Genomic DNA, 13695 nt, shown 5'->3' with positions numbered 1-13695 from the left:
ACTCTCTCTGGCTGCTGCCATCGCCATATAAGAAGTGCCTTTCACCTTCCGCCATGATTGTGAGGCCTCCCCAGTCGTGTGGTACTGTTAAGTCCATTAAAGGTCTTTCTTTTGTAAATTGCCCAGTCTCGCGTATGTCTTTATCAGCAGAGTGAAAACGGACTAATACACCATGTTAAGAGGAACTAATTCAATACATACTTTGCTGGGATGAAATGAGACATGCTTTACAGGAGGGGATGAGGAGGCAAGGAAGAGCAGCAGCAAACGAGAACAGCCATCAGATTGCTGAGGAAATTATACCAGATTTCATCCCTTTGGTGCTCATTGCATGCCTCTCTGCAAGAATTCTCACCATGATACATTTCAGTCTTACTTTTTGTGTGTGTGTGACAGTATGAGACTGAGAGGGCTCAGGTAATGGGGTTTTTGGAGAGTCACACTCCTAGTTCAGTTGACATAAAACTAAGAATGGAACTTGTATGAGGGTCCTCCTCCCACCCACTTTTAGAACTGCCTCTTCCTGTGAACCCAGCTGCCCCCAGTCTTCCAGGAACCTCAGTTTGGGACATTATCTTGTCTTGATCTCTGAGAATTAATGACTTCCTTGATATGTGCCTCATTCATCTGGGCTGTTTCTTGTTGAAGAGCAAGCAATATAGATTAATTGATGTGTGCTACTGAGACAATGAGTCACAACTCCCAAAGTTTTTGCCATTTTGACACTTGAACTTTCAAGACCTTAGTCTTACTTTTTTGCTTCTTGTCTTTCATGCTTCCTTTTTTTTTTTCCATTTCTTTATTATTATTATTATTATACTTTAAGTTCTAGGGTACATGTGCACAACATGCAGGTTTGTTACATATGTATACTTGTGACATGTTGGTGTGCTGCACCCATCAACTCATCAGCACCCATCAGCTCGTCATTTACATCAGGTATAACTCCCAATGCAATTCCTCCCCTCTCCCCCCTCCCCATAATAGGCCCTGGTGTGTGATGTTCCCCTTCCCGAGTCCAAGTGATCTCATTGTTCAATTTCCACCTATGAGTGAGAACATGCGGTGTTTGGTTTTCTGTTCTTGTGCTAGTTTGCTGAGAACGATGGTTTCCAGCTGCATCCATGTCCCTACAAAGGACACAAACTCATCCTTTTTTTATGGCTGCATAGTATTCCATGGTGTATATGTGCCACATTTTCTTAATCCAGTCTATCACTGATGGACATTTGGGTTGATTCCAAGTCTTTGCTATTGTGAAAAGTGCTGCAATAAACATACGTGTACATGTGTCTTTATAGCAGCCAGCATAATTTATAATCCTTTGGGTATATCCCCACTAATGGGATGGCTGGGTCATATGGTATTTCTAGTTCTAAATCCCTGAGGAATGAATCCCCATATTGTTTTCCACAATGGTTGAACAAGTTTACAATCCCACCAACAGTGTAAAATGTTCCTGTTTCTCCACATCCTCTCCACCACCTGTTGTTTCCTGAGTTTTTAATGATTGCCATTCTAACTGGTGTGAGATGGTATTTCATTGTGGTTTTGATTTGCATTTCTCTGATAGCCAGTGATGATGAGCATTTTTTCATGTGTCTGTTGGCTGTATGCATGTCTTCTTTTGAGAAATGTCTGTTCATATCCTTTGCCCACTTTTTGATGGGGTTGTTTGTTTTTTTCTTGTAAATTTGTTTGAGTTCGTTGTAGGTTCTGGATATTAGCCCCTTGTCAGATGAGTAGATTGCAAAAATTTTCTCCCATTCTGTAGGTTGCCTGTTCACTCTGATGGTAGTTTCTTTTGCTGTGCAGAAGCTCTTTAGTTTAATTAGATCCCATTTGTCAATTTTGGCTTTTGTTGCCCTTGCTTTTGGTGTTTTAGAAATGAAGTCCTTGCCCATGCCTATGTCCTGAATGATATTAGCTAGGTTTTCTTCTAGGGTTTTTATGGTATTAGGTCTAACATTTAAGTCTCTAATCCATCTTGAATTAATCTTCGTATAAGGAGTAAGAAAAGGATCCAGTTTCAGCTTTCTACTTATGGCTAGCCAATTTTCCCAGCACCCTTTATTAAATAGGGAATCCTTTCCCCATTTCTTGTTTTTCTCAGGTTTGTCAAAGATCAGATGGCTGTAGATGTGTGGTATTATTTCTGAGGACTCTGTTCTGTTCCATTCGTCTATATCTCTGTTTTGATACCAGTACCATGCTGTTTTGGTTACTGCAGCCTTGTAGTATAGTTTGAAGTCAGGTAGCGTGATGCCTCCAGCTTTGTTCTTTTGACTTAGGATTGTCTTGGCAATGTGGGGTCTTTTTTGGTTCCATATGAACTTTAAAGCAGATTTTTCCAATTCTGTGAAGAAAGTCATTGGTAGCTTGATGGGGATGGCATTGAATCTATAAATTACCTTGGGCAGTATGGCCATTTTCATGATATTGATTCTTCCTATCCATGAGCATGGTATGTTCTTCCATTTGTTTGTGTGCTCTTTTATTTTGTTGAGCAGTGGTTTGTAGTTCTCCTTGAAGAGGTCCTTTACATCCCTTGTAAGTTGGATTCCTAGGTATTTTATTCTCTTTTAAGCTATTGTGAATGGGAGTTCATTCATGATTTGGCTCTCTGTTTGTCTGTTACTGGTGTATAAGAATGCTTGTGATTTTTGCACATTGATTTTGTACCCTGAGACTTTGCTGAAGTTGCTTGTCAGCTTAAGGAGATTTTGGGCTGAGATGATGGGGTTTTCTAAATATACAATCATGTCATCTGCAAACAGGGACAATTTGATGTCTTCTTTTCCTAACTGAATACCCTTGATTTCTTTCTCTTGCCTGATTGCCCTAGCCAGAACTTCCAACACTATGTTGAATAGGAGTGGTGAGAGAGGGCATCCCTGTCTTGTGCCAGTTTTCAAAGGGAATGCTTCCAGTTTTTGCCCATTCAGTATGATATTGGTTGTGGGTTTGTCATAAATAGCTCTTATTATTTTGAGATACATTCCATCAATACCAAATTTATTGAGAGTTTTTTAGCACGAAGGGCTGTTGAATTTTGTCAAAAGCCTTTTCTGCATCTATTGAGATAATCATGTGGTTTTTGTCTTTGGTTCTGTTTATATGCTGGATTACGTTTATTGATTTGCGTATGTTGAACCAACCTTGCATCCCAGGGATGAAGCCCACTTGATCATGGTGGATAAACTTTTTGATGTGCTGCTGGATTCGGTTTGCCAGTATTTTATTGAGGAATTTTGCCTCAATGCTCATCAGGGATATTGGTCTAAAATTATCTTTGTTTGTTGTATCTCTGCCAGGCTTTGGTATCAGGATGATATTGGCCTCATAAAATGAGTTAGGGGAGGATTCCCTCTTTTTCTATTCATTGGAATAGTTTCAGAAGGAATGGTACCAGCTCCTCCTTGTACCTCTGGTAGAATTCAGCTGTGAATCCATCTGGTCCTGGACTTTTTTTGGTTGGTAGGCTATTAATTATTGCCTCAATTTCAGGGCCTGCTATTGGTCTATTCAGGGATTCAACTTATTCCTGGTTTAGTCTTGGGAGAGTGTAAGTGTCCAGGAAATTATCCATTTCTTCTAGGTTTTCTAGTTTATTTGCATAGAGGCATTTATAGTATTCTGTGATGGTAGTTTGTATTTCTGTGGGGTCAATGGTGATATCCCCTTTATCATTTTTTGTTGCATCTGTTTGATTCTTCTCTCTTTTCTTCTTTATTAGTCTTGCTAGCGGTCTATCAATTTTGTTGATCTTTTCAAAAAACCAGCTCCTGGCTTCATTGATTTTTTTGGAGGGTTTTTTGTGTCTCTGTCTCCTTCAGTTCTGCTCTGATCTTAGTTATTTCTTGCCTTCTGCTAGCTTTTGAATGTGTTTGCTCTTGCTTCTCTAGTTCTTTTAACTGTGATGTTAGGGTGTCAATTTTAGATCTTTCCCAGCTTTCTCTTGTGGGCATTGAGTGCTATACATTTCCCTCTACACACTGCTTTAAATGTGTCCCAGAGATTTTGGTATGTTGTATCTTTGTTCTCAACAGTTTCAAAGAACATCTTTATTTCTGCCTTCATTTTGTTATGTACCCAGTAGTCATTCAGGAGCAGGTTGTTCAGTTTCCATGCAATTGAGCGGTTTTGATTGAGTTTCTTAGTCCTGAGTTCTAGTTTGATTGCACTGTGGTCTGAGAGACAGTTTGTTATAATTTCTGTTCTTTTGCATTTGCTGAGGAGTGCTTTACTTCCAACTATGTGGTCAATTTTGGAATAAGTGTGATGTGGTGCTGAGAAGAATGTATATTCTGTTGATTTGGGGTGGAGAGTTCTGTAGATGTCTATTAGGTCTGCTTGGTGCAGAGTTGAGTTCAATTCCTGGATATCCTTGTTAACTTTCTGTCTCATTGATCTGTCTAATGTTGACCGTGGGGTGTTAAAGTCTCCCATTATTATTGTATGGGAGTCTAAGTCTCTTTGTAAGTCTCTAAGGACTTGCTTTATGAATCTGGGTGCTCCTGTATTGGGTGCATATATATTTAGGATAGTTAGTTCTTCCTGATGAATTGATCCCTTTACCATTATGCAATGGCCTTCTTTGTCTCTTTTGATCTTTGATGGTTTAAAGTCTGTTTTATCAGAGACTAGGATTGCAAACCCTGCTTTTTTTTGTTTTCCATTTGCTTGGTAGATCTTCCTCCATCCCTTTATTTTGAGCCTATGTGTGTCTCTGCATGTGAGATGGGTCTCCTGAATACAGCAAACTGATGGGTCTTGACTCTATCCAATTAGCCAGTCTGTGATTTTTAATTGGACCATTTAGTCCATTTACATTTAAGGTTAATATTGTTATGTGTGAACTTGATCCTGTCATTGTGATATTAGCTGGTCATTTTGCTCATTAGTTGATGCAGTTTCTTCCTAGCATCAATGGTCTTTACATTTTGGCATGTTTTTGCAATAGCTGGTACTGGTTGTTCCTTTCCATATTCAGTGCTTCCTTCAGGGTCTCTTGTAAGGCAGGCCTGGTGGTGACAAAATCTCTCAGCATTTGCTTGTCTGTAACGGATTTTATTTCTCCTTCACTTATGAAACTTAGTTTGGCTGGATATGAAATTCTGGGTTGAAAATTCTTTTCTTTAAGAACGTTGAATATTGGCCCCCACTCTCTTCTGGCTTGGAGAGTTTCTGATGAGAGATCTGCTGTTAGTCTGATATGCTTCCCTTTGTGTGTAACCCGACCTTTCTCTCTGGCTGCCCTTAACATTTTTCTTTCATTTCAACTTTGGTGAATCTGACAATTATGTGTCTTGGAGTTGCTCATCTCGAGGAGGATCTTTGTGGCGTTCTCTGTATTTCCTGAATTTGAATGTTGGCCTGCCTTACTAGACTGGGGAAGTTCTCCTGGATGACATCCTGAAGAGTGTTTTCCAACTTGGTTCCATTTTCTCCCTCACTTTCAGGCACCCCAATCAGATGTAGATGTGGTCTTTTCACATAATCCCATACTTCTTGCAGGCTTTGTTTATTTCTTTTTCCTCTTTTTTCTTTAGACTTCTCTTCTCACTTCATTTCATTCATTTGATCCTCAATCGCTGATACTCTTTCTTCCAGTTGATCGAGTTGGTTACTGAAGCTTGTACATTTGTCACGTATTTCTCGTGTCATGGTTTTCATCTCTATCAGTTCGTTTATGGCCTTCTCTGCATTGATTATTCTAGTTATCCATTCTTCCATTCTTTTTTCAAGATTTTTGGTTCCTTTACACTGGGTACGTAATTCCTCCTTTAGCTCTGAGAAGTTAGTTGGACCGAAGCCTTCTTCTCTCAGCTCGTCAAAGTCATTCTCCGTCCATCTTTGATCTGTTGCTGGCAATGAGCTGCGTTCCTTTGGAGAGGGAGATGCACTCTTATTTTTTGAATTTCCAGCTTTTCTGCCCTGCTTTTTCCCCATCTTTGTGGTTTTATCTGCCTTTAGTCTTTGATGATGGTGATGTACTGATGGGGTTTTGGTGTGGGTGTCCTTTCTGTTTGTTAGTTTTCCTTCTAACAGTCAGGACCCTCAGCTGTAGGTCTGTTGGAGATTGCTTGAGGTCCACTCCAGACGCTGTTTGCCTGGATATCAGCAGCAGAGGCTGCAGAAGATAGAATATTGCTGAACAGTGAGTGTTCTTGTCTGATTCTTGCTCTGGAAGCTTCGTCTAGGGGTGTACCCTGCCGTTTGAGGTGTGGGGTGTCGGTCTGCACCTATTGGGGGATGTCTCCCAGTTAGGCTACTCAGGGGTCAGGGACCCACTTGAGCAGGCAGTCTGTCCGTTCTCAGATCTCAACCTCCATATTGGGAGATCCACTGCTCTCTTCAAAGCTGTCAGACAGGGTCATTTGCATCTGCAGAGGTTTCTGCTGCTTTTTGTTTAGCTGTGCCCTGTCCCCAGAGGTGGAGTCTACAGAGACATGCAGGCCTCCTTGAGCTGCTGTGGGTTCCACCCAGTTCGAGCTTCCTGGGGGCTTTGTTTACCTACTTAAGCCTCAGCAATGGCAGGCACCCCTCCTCCAGGCTCACTGCTGCCTTGCAGTTAGATCTCAGACTGCTGTGCTAGCAATGAGGGAGGCTCAGTGGTTGTGGGACCCTCCTGGCCAGGTGTGGGATATAATCTCCTGGTGTGCCATTTGCTAAGACCCTTGGTAGAGCGTAGTGTTATGGTGGGAGTTACCCAGTTTTCCAGGTGTTGTGTGTCTCAGTTCCCCTGGCTAGGAAAAGGGATTCCCTTCCCCTTTGTACTTCTCAGGTGAGGCAATGCCTGGCCCTGCTTCAGCTCTCGCTGGTCGGGCTGCACCAGCTGACCAGCACCAATTGTCCAGCACTCCCCAATGAGATGAACCCGGTACCTCAGTTGAAAATGCAGAAATCATCTGTCTTCTGTGTCTCTCACGCTGGGAGCTGGAGACTGGAGCTGTTCCTATTCGGCCATCTTGCTGCGGGTCCCATCTTTCATGCTTCTTACTTGCTTGCCTTTCTTTCTTAATATAGTGCTGAACGCTTCAGCTGATGTCATGCATTTAATAGATTCTGAGACACAGACTGCACCCCTCCCCTCACAAATAACATGGAATATGTGCCACCACATTTGTTTTCAAAATAAATAATTTCTAAAAAATATGGAAGCATAACGCATTTCATTTCTGTGTCCCATGAATCGTCCTCTTACTCATTTGGCAGGAAAGATAAAATCTATCCATCATGTTTGCCTCAATTTAGTATTCTAATAGTAGAATATGTACTTGCTATAGAGTTGGAGAAGTATTTTGACTAGAATAGTTTAGGTGCCCCTCATATTACATTACTTGACCTACACATCGGGTTAGTCTATACATATTTGCCTTCCAGGCATGAGTAAATAAATTTTCCCTGCCCTGTTATCCCCACTTGTGGTAACCTAGAGTAACTCATTTAGTCTATATTCAGATTGATTGCAAACATTCAAAACATGTTTCCTCCCAACCCCTGACTGCCCATCTTAAATGGTATACCAGTAAGCTCCAACACCTGCATTCAGGTTAGAATGTCCTAACATGCCCATCAGGGCATCATAGCCAAAAGGCTGTTGTTTACTTTTCTCACGTTAATTCTCTGGTTTTTTGAAGAACTAGTTCCACATAGATACATATCTCTGTATAAAGTCATGTTTAAAACAATCTCCAGTAAGTTTAAAACAATCTTAAGTAAGTTCTCCCAGTAGAAATTTTGTGACTTTTGTCTCAGTCAGTTTTCCTTCATTTCATAAGTATTATTTTATCCTGATCTTCCAAAGGGAGCATCAAACAAAATAGACCTATAAGTTATATCAGTATATGACTCATTTCTCCAAAGTTATCACACTGATTTGATAATACATGCTGTCCTACATTAGTATTTGGCTTTCTTTCCTTTATGAAAATGGAGGTACCTTTATTGTTAACACCTTAAACAGGACTAACTGGTATTTGTTCTCTCTGTTCCCTGGGATTGATGTTGATTCATCAACATAAACAAAACATAAAATTATAATGCAGAGATGAAACTAATTCAAACCAAATAAAACGGCAAGTTTATAGTTAATAAAAGGGTTGGTCAATAACCATATTTAGTAAAATGTATTTACTTAAAATGAATTATATTGATTATTGTTCTACCATATTTCTATCAAGTTCATACCTATATCTCCTGCTCAGTAAAACTGAATAATTTTTTTATAAAGAATGTACAGCTCAACAGTTAACTGTTTACTGTATAAGATTTTCTTTTTTAAAATAATGTATTTGGCTTATTTTTTTCTTTTAAAGTTTTCTTAAAGTTTAAAGGAACAATTAATATTTTATCTCTTTTTTTGTTAACCTCAGTACAAAAATGCAGTTGATGACTTGACAAAAAGGCTGCATCTATGGCTTGAAGGTGCAGCGCTTTCATCAAGTCATCAATTGTATTTTTGTACTGTTGAATTTGTCCAACAGTCACAAAGGAGAGCATGATTCCAGCTGGAGCTGAGTCGAAGCACACAGCCATTCCTGCACACGCATGCGTGCAAACAGGGAAGCCCAAGTAGGAGAAGAGGAAAAAGGTTGTAGGGATTTGGGAAGAAATCTGATTATTCCCCGGAGGAAAAGACAAATCTACTTCCCTGAAATCGCCCTGAAATCTACTTCCACCCTCAGAACTTAAAATGAACTGCATCCTTCTTTTCATCTTCATTTCTTCCCCAGTGAATATGATCTCCAAACCATTATTTTTTCTTTGAACTGTAAATTTTCCACTCATGGACGATGTAACCAACAGATGCAATCTCTGAGAAGATGAAAGTCGGGGCCCTTACTATAAAATTGACCTAGTTGGACTCAAGAAACCAGGGAAGAAGTCAATGCAGGCATTTAAAATGTAAAGCTTTTTCTGGTTAAATCTATTTATATTTCTTGTAGGTTGAGTATTTCTTCCCAATTTTTCTCCTCTGGTGTATAACAAACAGGTCAAAATTTCCCATCTTTCCTCCTGGTACTAGTTGAATCCTACATTGCATACTTAATGCATAGTGAAAAGCCATCTAGCAGAAATACACACCCCAAAAGCACACCACCATTTTATTAGGTGCCCAATACATTCTGTATTTAGCTTATTTGTTTATTGTTATTTTTGCTTTTTCTTAACCCACTACATGTGACTGCAAACGAATTAATAAATTATCCCTTCGGAACTTTTTGGTCATTTCTTTTTTTAAATGTTTTCACTATAAAAGATAAGCTGAAACATTGAGAAATTGTTCAAGTTAGCATATTTTATAATTCACAACTACAACTTGGTAAATATTTTTATTGTAAGTAAGCCCTGAAATAATGAAGTATGATGAGAGGCAGTAGTTTTTAATGCAAAGTTTTAAATTTAAATGTTCAGAGGGGCCAGGGAGGTGACATAAGAATTGTTGCCAGTTTTTCAAGAAAAGTCAAATTTTGCTTTTATAAAAATTTTTAATAAATATTCTCCTGAATTTTAAATCTGTTAAAATTAATTTTCCAAAGAACACTATGCTGTTCTGCATTGCGTGGGATACATAATTCTGTGCAATATCTGGGTGACCTTTTGTGATTTCTTATGTAATAATTGAGAATGTAGTTTTTGTAGTTAGGCAGCCTGGGATTCAGGTCATGCAGACTCCTGTGGGTCATTGAACAAGTGACTCAACCATACTGCCCTTCATATTCTCACCTGTCACATGGGATAATAATTGTAGTTCTCTCACAGGATTTATGAGGGTTAAATGAGGTAATAATGTGTATATACAGCTTAGCACAGGATGGACACATAGTAAGTATTCAAATCCATTTGGTGATGCTGATGGAAGTAAATTAAGCAAAAACTCAATTGATGGGGTTTAAATTTGAAACAGGCAAGGAAATACTGAAATGTCTGAGTATAACTGGAATGAACTAGGATAGGTTTTCTTGGAGGTTACAAATATACACTATATTTTTATAGTTTTGCATTCATGGTTTAGGGAATTCTATCTAGAAAATATATCTGTTTTCTGCTCCTTTCTCTATATAGACTCAGCATGCTGATTTTCCATGTGATGCCAGCCTCTGGTGGCTGGCTAGCTTGAGACCCACTGCAACCTGACAATTGCCTTCTGAAAATTTAGATGTGACCACAGAGCATCAAGAGAGGAGGTGGAAGGGAGAATTTTTCTGTTACCTGTTACGGGTCCTCCTTGTTCCAGAAGTTAGTAATTAAAATAATACCAATGTTCCATTATTTAAGAAGATGAAAAGAGTGGTGTCTTGGTCATTAATATGTCTTAACATCTAGAACAGTGCTCACGCATAACAATCTCAATAAACATATATAGAGTGAATAATTGGAAAGTATTTCTTTATGATGTCACATAAGATTATTAGGTTCTATCCATATTAAACAACTTTAAGTTTTGCAGTGGTGAAGGAATAAAAGAAAGTATTTGAGATAAGCCCTGCCTACAGTTCAACAATCATACTTTTTGACATGTCTATATATAATATACCAAAAGGTTGTGTCTCCATTGTTTAACCCCTTCCTCACCTCTCAGGAAGTGGCACAGAGAAGTTTAGCCTAACTCACTGACAATGAAGGCTCTTCAGATCTATATGAAGCTTGAACTGTTTGTCTAGAACTTTATGATATGATATCTTTATGCATGCAGATTTTGGAGTAAATAAAACTTAATGTAACCTATCTTGAAATTTGACATTCTGATTTTAATTATTTAAATGTTTAAATCATTTAACAACAACTTCAATTTGGAAATACAACACTCACTTTTTTTGGGCACAATCATTTCCTGACTACCCCATTCTAACTACGATAATGTCCCCCACACACGATTACATTTTCTTTCTCAAAATCCACTTGCCATTTTTGTTGCTCATGGATGTAAGTAATTTCATTGGTTGACTGTTCACATGCTCTTAAACACTTAACTGTAATGCTCATATTGTAAGCTATTAGAATGGGCTGGTTATCAAAGCCCACTTTGTAAATGGAATAGCCTTTTATATTTGTAACCTGTAGTTTTGCTGTTGTTTTGGGTGTTAATCATAATTGTTACTAACATAGTCTATAGGCATGGTGGCATTCTACATTGCTGCTTGAATGAATTCAATGTCTGGATGTGCTTTTAAATTCTGAGTAAAGATTTAGCACAATTCACTCCTTTCCATGAATTTTCTCTGTCACATATTTCTGCTTAATTTGATTGCATTTTGACATGTTTTAATATTTTGTATACAATTAGTACACTTCCTCTGTGTAATTTTATTTAGAAGGTTTTTGAGCGTTAAACCATTAAGCTAGGATAGATGTCATTTGTTCACACTTTGAGATTTTATTTTCAGCAGAATTTTTCTTAAGACACTTATTACTTCCTTGTTTCTCAGACTATAAATGAAAGGATTCAGTAAGGGAACTACTATTGTAAATAAAATGGCAGCTGGTATATCTTTATCCCCTTCTTCAAGCAAATTTGGTCTAACGTACATGAAGAAAAGAGATCCATAGAACAATGAAACTGATGAAAAGTGGGATGCACAGGTAGAAAAGGCTTTGGCCCTTCCCTCTTTGGATTTCATTCTGAAAATAGTAAGAAGAATATAGAGATAAGATATTAAGACACTACCTATGGTAAAGACTTGAACTGAACCTGAGAAGATGAATAGAACCAGTTCATTGATGAAAGGGTCAACACAGGAGAGTCTATACAAGGGAAGAATATCACAGTAAAAGTGGTTGATGTGATTCGATCCACAGAAAACTAACCTAAATACAAGCCCTACATGAATCATGGAATGCAGGTTTCCAGCTATGAAGGCCCCTGTGGTCATCTGAATGCAGAGTTTCCTGGACATCATGATGTGGTACTGCAGTGGGCTGCATATAGCCACATAGCGGTCATAGGCCATTGCTGCCAGAAGAAAGCAGTCTGCAGTTTCCACAGTGCAGAGAAAATAAAACTGTACTGTACATTCAGAGAGGGAAATCCTTTTGTCCTCAGAAAAGAAGTTCTCTAACATTTTGGGGGTAATGGCACAGGCACAGCAAGAATCCACAAGAGCCAGGTTTCCCAGAAAGATGTACATTGGTGTGTGAAGTCGACGGTGTGTAAATATCAGTGCCACCATACCAATATTCCCCACCATGGTGATCAGATAGATGGCAAAGAACACCACAAACAGCAGAGTCTTCAGCTCTGGGTGATCTGTAAATCCTGTGAGGATAAACTCATTTTTCATGGTATGATTTTCTTCAGCCATTCCTGACCTCTCTGAAAAAAACGGTGGAGAAATAAGGCACTAATTTATAATATGCCACAATTATTGAGGTCTCTTTGGCTTAAAAGAAGGAGAACATCTTCCACAATGCTTCCTCATGTTGCTTGGAATTTGGTGCGTGCCCAATGCACGGTGAGAATGAATCTCCTGAGGCTACTATATTTGTGGCTACTGGTTGAACATGTTTCTAGCATATTTTGAAAAAAAATATCTGATTGGGTGCACAAAGATGGCTTTTGAGGTCTTGAGAGAAATACGCAGAGCACAAAACTTCCCTATATAGGATAGGTAAAGCTGATTCATAATTTAAGTGCCAGTAATTGGTACCAGTGTTCACAATTTCAATGTTTGTATATGTAGTGATTAACAATGTGTTTAAAAGATTATTTTTGTTAACAGCAGCATTACTCTCAGTAGCCAAAAAAAAAACCAAATGTTCGTGGACAAATGAATGGATAAATAAATTGTGGTGGAATATTATTCAGTCTTAAAAAGGATTGAAATTCTCATACATGTTACAACATGGATTAACCTTGATGACATAATGCTGACTGAAATAAGCCAGACAGAAAAGGACAAATACTGTATGCTTCCAGTTACATGAGAAAGCTAGAGCAGTCAGATTTATAGTGACAGAAAGTTGAATGGTAGTTGCCAGGGGAAGGGCTCTACAGGGAGCTGTTGTTTAATGGGTACAGTGTTTCTGTTTGGGAAGATGAAAAAAAAGATGAAAAAGTTCTAGAGATAAATGATGGTGATCATTGCACAACAATATTAATGCACTTAATACCACTGAACTATACACTTAAATCTGACTAAAATGATAAATTTCATGTTGTGTATAATTTACCCCAATAAAAATATTTTTAAAATACTATTTTCATTAGCTTATTTCTAGCAAATTACTATCTTCAATACTAGTGGAATATACACTTAAAAATAAGATGCTCTGGGGGAAAGGGGAATATTTACAAGATACTTATATTCCTGGGAGTTGGGGAGTAAAAGTGTCATGGATGGAAGGTGGGACAAATAACAAAAGGCTGTATTTAGAAAGTTGGGCCAGTACAGTGGCTGACTTATGCCTGTAATTCCAGCATTTTGGGAGGCTGAGGAGGGAGGATCACTTGAATCCAGGAGTTCCAGACCAGCCTGGGCAACATAATGAGGCCCTGTCTCTACAAAAAAAAAAAAAAAAAAAAAAAAGAGAGAGAGAAAAAAAGTATATAAAATTACCAGGGCATGGTGATATGCTTCTGCAGTGCCAGCTACTGGGGAAGCTGAGGTGAGAGGATTCATTGTGCCTGAGAGATGGGGGTTGCAGTGAGCCATGATAGCATCACTGCACTCCAATCTGGGTGACACAGCG

General features: G+C 38.7%; 2 protein-coding genes across 3 annotated transcripts in view; one reads left to right on the top strand and one right to left on the bottom strand.

The window, feature by feature from the left end:
• Positions 1–9218, top strand: part of CLDND1 (claudin domain containing 1) — a 28191-nt gene extending 18973 nt beyond the window's left edge. For both annotated transcript variants that reach the window (XM_030939992.1, XM_030940000.1), the window contains exon 5: positions 8490–9218. In XM_030939992.1, coding sequence (XP_030795852.1) covers positions 8490–8581 — 92 coding nt within the window. In that variant the 3' untranslated portion in view covers positions 8582–9218. The remainder of the gene's footprint in view (positions 1–8489) is intronic.
• A 2116-nt stretch (positions 9219–11334) lies between these two features.
• LOC104654533 (olfactory receptor 5K1) lies at positions 11335–12379 on the bottom strand. The gene has a single exon (XM_010353735.2). It carries the CDS (start codon positions 12306–12308, stop codon positions 11361–11363), a length of 948 nt encoding a protein of 315 aa, XP_010352037.2. The 5' UTR covers positions 12309–12379; the 3' UTR covers positions 11335–11360.
• Positions 12380–13695: the final 1316 nt, after the last annotated feature.

The sequence above is a fragment of the Rhinopithecus roxellana genome, chromosome 1, assembly GCF_007565055.1.
Source record: "Rhinopithecus roxellana isolate Shanxi Qingling chromosome 1, ASM756505v1, whole genome shotgun sequence".
Classification (NCBI taxonomy): domain Eukaryota; kingdom Metazoa; phylum Chordata; class Mammalia; order Primates; family Cercopithecidae; genus Rhinopithecus; species Rhinopithecus roxellana.
The sequence above is the reverse complement of the archived record's forward strand: the minus strand, read 5'-3'. Positions and strand labels throughout refer to the sequence as shown.